The 4,646-nt window shown below is 38.5% G+C and overlaps 1 protein-coding gene across 1 annotated transcript in view; it reads right to left on the bottom strand.

The window, feature by feature from the left end:
* COPB1 (coat protein complex I subunit beta 1) overlaps positions 1-4,646 on the bottom strand; it is a 48,645-nt gene that overhangs the window by 22,106 nt on the left and 21,893 nt on the right. The window contains exons 14-16 of the mRNA XM_017881536.1: positions 3,256-3,352; positions 2,104-2,264; positions 846-966 (exon numbers count right to left, since the gene is read on the bottom strand). Of these exons, the coding sequence (XP_017737025.1) occupies positions 846-966; positions 2,104-2,264; positions 3,256-3,352 (379 nt within the window). The remainder of the gene's footprint in view (positions 1-845; positions 967-2,103; positions 2,265-3,255; positions 3,353-4,646) is intronic.

Below are 4,646 nucleotides of genomic sequence, written 5' to 3'. Positions count from 1 at the left end.
TTTTTTGGTGGGGACGGAGTCTCACTCTGTCGCCCAGGCTGGAGTGCAGTGGCCGGATCTCAGCTCACTGCAAGCTCCGCTTCCCGGGCTCACGCCATTCTCCTGCCTCAGCCTCCCGAGTAGCTGGGACTACAGGCGCCTGCCACCTCGCCCGGCTAGTTTTTTGTAGTTTTTAGTACAGACAGGGTTTCACCGTGTTAGCCAGGATGGTCTTGATCTCCTGACCTTGTGATCCACCCGTCTCGGCCTCCCAAAGTGCTGGGATTACAGGCTTGAGCCACCGCGCCCGGCCCTGTTTATCGTTTTTTAAAAAAGATATTTTCAATCCATAGTTGGTTGAATCTGCAAGTGCAGAAGCTGTGAATATGGAGGACCAACTGCATACCATTGTAAATGGGTGTTTGGTCACAACAGTCAGCAGCTACAACGAAGGTGTGAACTACAGATGAAAATAATTTAAAAGACATTCTGGGATAAAACAGACAATAACCGAATGGATGCAGATGCTGGAGAGAAGGACACTTCCTTCGCTGGTCCTGAACTAATCCTAGCAAACTGAGGTGACTTCATAAATCCTTTACCTCTTTCACTGGAATAATCACATGACATTGTTATTATATCACTTTGTCAATTTTAATTTTTTTTAAGTCCAAACAGAAGAGGAAGATACTTTATCAATTTTAGAGTAATGTATTATTGTGTCCACTTCCGCTATTAAATCATACACACACTCAACTCTTCCATGATAGAAACTTAGTATTAATTTTTGCATCCTTCACTGTTCAATGCATATAGTAGGCACTCGATGTTTAATTGTTACATAAATGTACAATAAATGAACTTACATTTTGCTTTTTCTTCTCCTGAACCAAAGCTACATAGCGCAATGCAATCTTGGTCAGAGTTGTGGCAAGGGACGCAGCAACAAAGAAATCTCCATCTAGAAGGAATCCTCTCAAGGGAGGTCTACAAAGCAATCAAGGAAAATCAAACCCACCAACTTGTTAAGCAGCATGCAGCTTTTGCATAAATGATTGATATAGGCCTATTAAACACTCTTACTACCATCCTTCAGTGAAAAGAATACCTCAGTTAACTAACTCCTTAGCTCCCAGAAGAAAGAAGGAAAAAGAAAAATAATACATGACTTTAAAACATAACTTTGGCCGGGTGTAGTGGCTCATGCCGGTAATCCTGGCACTTTGGGAGGCCAAGGCAGGTGGACTACCTGAGGTCAGGAGTTCGAGGACAGCCTGGCCAACATGGTGAAACCCCCGTCTCTACTAAAAATACAAAAATTAGCTGGGCATGGTGGCACACATCTGTAATCCCAGCTACTCAGGAGACTGAGGCAACAGAATTGCTTGAGCCCAGGAGACAGGCTGCAGTGAGCCATGATTGTGCCACTGCCCTCCACCCTGACCGTCAGAGCAAGACTCTGTCTCAAAAAAACGACAACTTATCTCCAAATGACACAAAAGTCAACAGAATATGGAAAGATAAAATATTTAATTAAGGGCATATGTAATTGCAGCTAATGAAGTACATCCAAATTCCAGCTTACCTAGTTATCTACTAGTTAAGTCTCAAATTCCTCTTCCATAAAATGGAGATAATATATTCTATCTCAAAGGCTTATTGTCAAACTACTTAGCACAACACCTAGCACTTAGTGGGTATTCAATAAAATTTTAGGGATAGATTTCACCATCTTCACCATTAAAATTTACTTAATAGAAAAATGCACAATTTTATTCCATCATTTAGAAATTGAAAATCTTCAAAATGTTTTCAGATGCTAATAAACAACAAAACTCAAATATCATCAGTTACCCCACTTAGCATTTTCTGAGTAAAATAATTTGAGTTTAAACAGAACAGTTATTTCCATAAAAACACTGGAAGGGACAGAAGATTAAAACCATCAATACAATTCCTAGGGGGATGAACTTAAACATCTTCCTCTTCTCAAGTACCTTAAATGGCAAATATTTTCATTTTGGTTGCAAAAACAAAGAGAAAAGAAATCATTTGACTGCTTTACATACAAGAGTAACAATAAAAATAGTACAGCTGGCAGAGTAATAATGTGCCATACATTACCTGTCTTCCTCTTTCTTGGTGGGTCTAGAACTGCTAAGGGCACTCTGAGTTGCATAGGTACCCATTTCAGTAACCAATTTCTGAACTGGCCCCACAGTTATTTCTTCTTCAGGTTTTAATTCACCAGCTTCTTTCTTTATTTCTGACTCTACAATTGGGATCTAAAAGTCAATTGGAAACATCATTTTAGTAATAGTATCAACAGCAAGCAAAATTATATTTAAATATTTGATCGTTTCTCTAAAAAAGAAATCCCATTACCCTAATGGGATTTTTGGAACTGGGAACTCTGCTTTCAATTTATTTCCTTCCCAGGACAATGTAGTGGGTAGAACAGGGGCTTCAGAGATGGATACTCCAGGGTTTGAATTCTCACTCTGCCACTTACTACTTTGGACCTCAGTTTCTTAATCTATTAAGGGGAAATCTTAATTTTTTCCACACATTTTACCTAATAGAAAAATGCACTAGACAGTGCCTAACACAAAGTAGATGGTCATTAAACCTTATTCCTCTTTTTCATTGCTTTCCTTGAAATTTTAACCAAAACAGTACTCATCCTTCTAAAATGAAATAAATCCGACTTATTTGTACATAATAAATTCATCAACTTTTAAATTAACTGAATGGCTATTATGTATTTATTACTCAATACCAGTCCATCATCTAATGTAAGAGCACTAAGAGTATTTAATCATTACCTATTTTAATTTCTTTATTTTATAGGTGAAAAAAACTGATGTCCAGTTAGGTTGAGGAACTTATATTCAAGGTCCTCCAGCTAACTGTGGACAGAACAATGACTAGAACTAATTGTCAGGTCTCCTGACAATGAGTCCACTGCTCTTTCTATTCTACCATAAGGTTGTTAGGATGAAGAATACTGTCAGTTTTAGTACATAAATATTCTAAAGTCAGACTTACTTACTCTAAGGCATTCTTCCTTCAAAATACAGGCTAAAGCAGAATTTTACAAGCTGCTGCTTCTTAATTTTTTTTTTTAAATAAACACAGAGTATTTTGTTCAAACAAAATCTAACCCGGAGTGTAAATAATGTAGGTAAAACACAAAAGCAAATCACTACAAAAAAGTCAGATTTTCCTAAAGGAAAAACTATCATATAAAGTAGCATTTACTAAAGAAAAACATACCTCTCCAAGGGACCTGCGGATCTCAGTCATCACACTCTGAATGTCTTCCTTGGTACTACAGTATTCTCCCAGGATCCATAATGCTCCTCGGTAAATCCTAGGGCAATACAAGATCTGAAACGTGAACTTGGCAGACAAATCTTGAAGCAGAGATCTTTCTTTGTTAATTTAAGCACAAATAAAAACAACGGCCAGGCACGGTGGCTCATGCCTGTAATCCCAGCACATTGGGAGGCCAAGGCCAGCAGATCACTTGAGCTCAGGGGCTCGAGACCAGCCTGGGCAACACGGTGAAACCCCATCTCTACTAAAAATACAAAAATCAGCCGGGCACGGTGGTGCACATCTGTAATCTCAGCTACTGAGGAAACTGAAGCATAAGAGCTGCTTGAGACTGGGCAGTGGCTACTATAATCCCAGCACTTTGGAAGGCTGAGGCAGGTGGATCACCTGAGGTCAGGAGTTCAAGTCCAGCCTGACAAACACGGTGAAACCTCATATCTACTGATAATACAAGAAAATAAAATTTAAAAAAAATTAGCTGGATGTGGTGGCAGGTGCCTACAGTCCAGCTACTTGGGAGACTGAGGCTGGAGAATCGCTTGAACATGAGAGGCGGAAGTTGCAGTGAGCTGATATCGCACCACTGCACTCTAGCCTGTGCGACAGAGCAAGACTCCATCTCAAAAAAAAAAAAAAAAAAGAGCTGCCTAAATCCAGGAGGCGGAGGTTGCAATGAGCTGAGATCGTGCCACTGCACTCCAGCCTGGGTGACAGAGCAAGCTTCTGTCTCAATAACGAAAAAACAAAAAACAAAAATCAACAAGATTCTGCAGTTCTAAAGTATTTTAGATAAACATTTCAGAAAGAATCTAACAAAACCTAGGTTTCAGTTCTCTCCAGAAATCACAAAGATCAAAAGTAAAATAACTGTTCTTATTAATTATTATTAGGAACATTCTAAAACTGGTAAAACAGTAAAAATAAAATACCAAAATGTTTCCCAGAAAAGTGTCCATTTAGGACACAGTGAAGGTAAATTTGGCTTTATCACTTACTATTATAAGAAATGTATTATTTTATGGCCAGGCATGGTGGCTCACACCTGTAATTCCAACATCTGTGGAGGATGAGGTAGGAGGATTGCTTGAGTCCAGGAGTTCAAGACCAGCCTGGGCAACATAGCGAGGCCCTCATCTTTCTTTAAAAAAAAAAAAAGAAGAATAAAATAAAAAAAGAAAACCAGGAATGTATTGTTTTAATATAAAAAGTAATTCACTTTTTATTTTCAGTCACTGAACAGAGAGGCAAGGTGTTGAACTAAACAATGGAAACAAAAGAAGTACAAGGGATCAGTAAAAAAAAAAAAAAAAAAAAAAAAAAAAAAAAAA

This window comes from Rhinopithecus bieti, unplaced genomic scaffold (assembly GCF_001698545.2).
Source record: "Rhinopithecus bieti isolate Rb0 unplaced genomic scaffold, ASM169854v2 scaffold_11944, whole genome shotgun sequence".
Taxonomy (NCBI): domain Eukaryota; kingdom Metazoa; phylum Chordata; class Mammalia; order Primates; family Cercopithecidae; genus Rhinopithecus; species Rhinopithecus bieti.
This window is presented reverse-complemented; position numbering and strand designations above follow the sequence as displayed.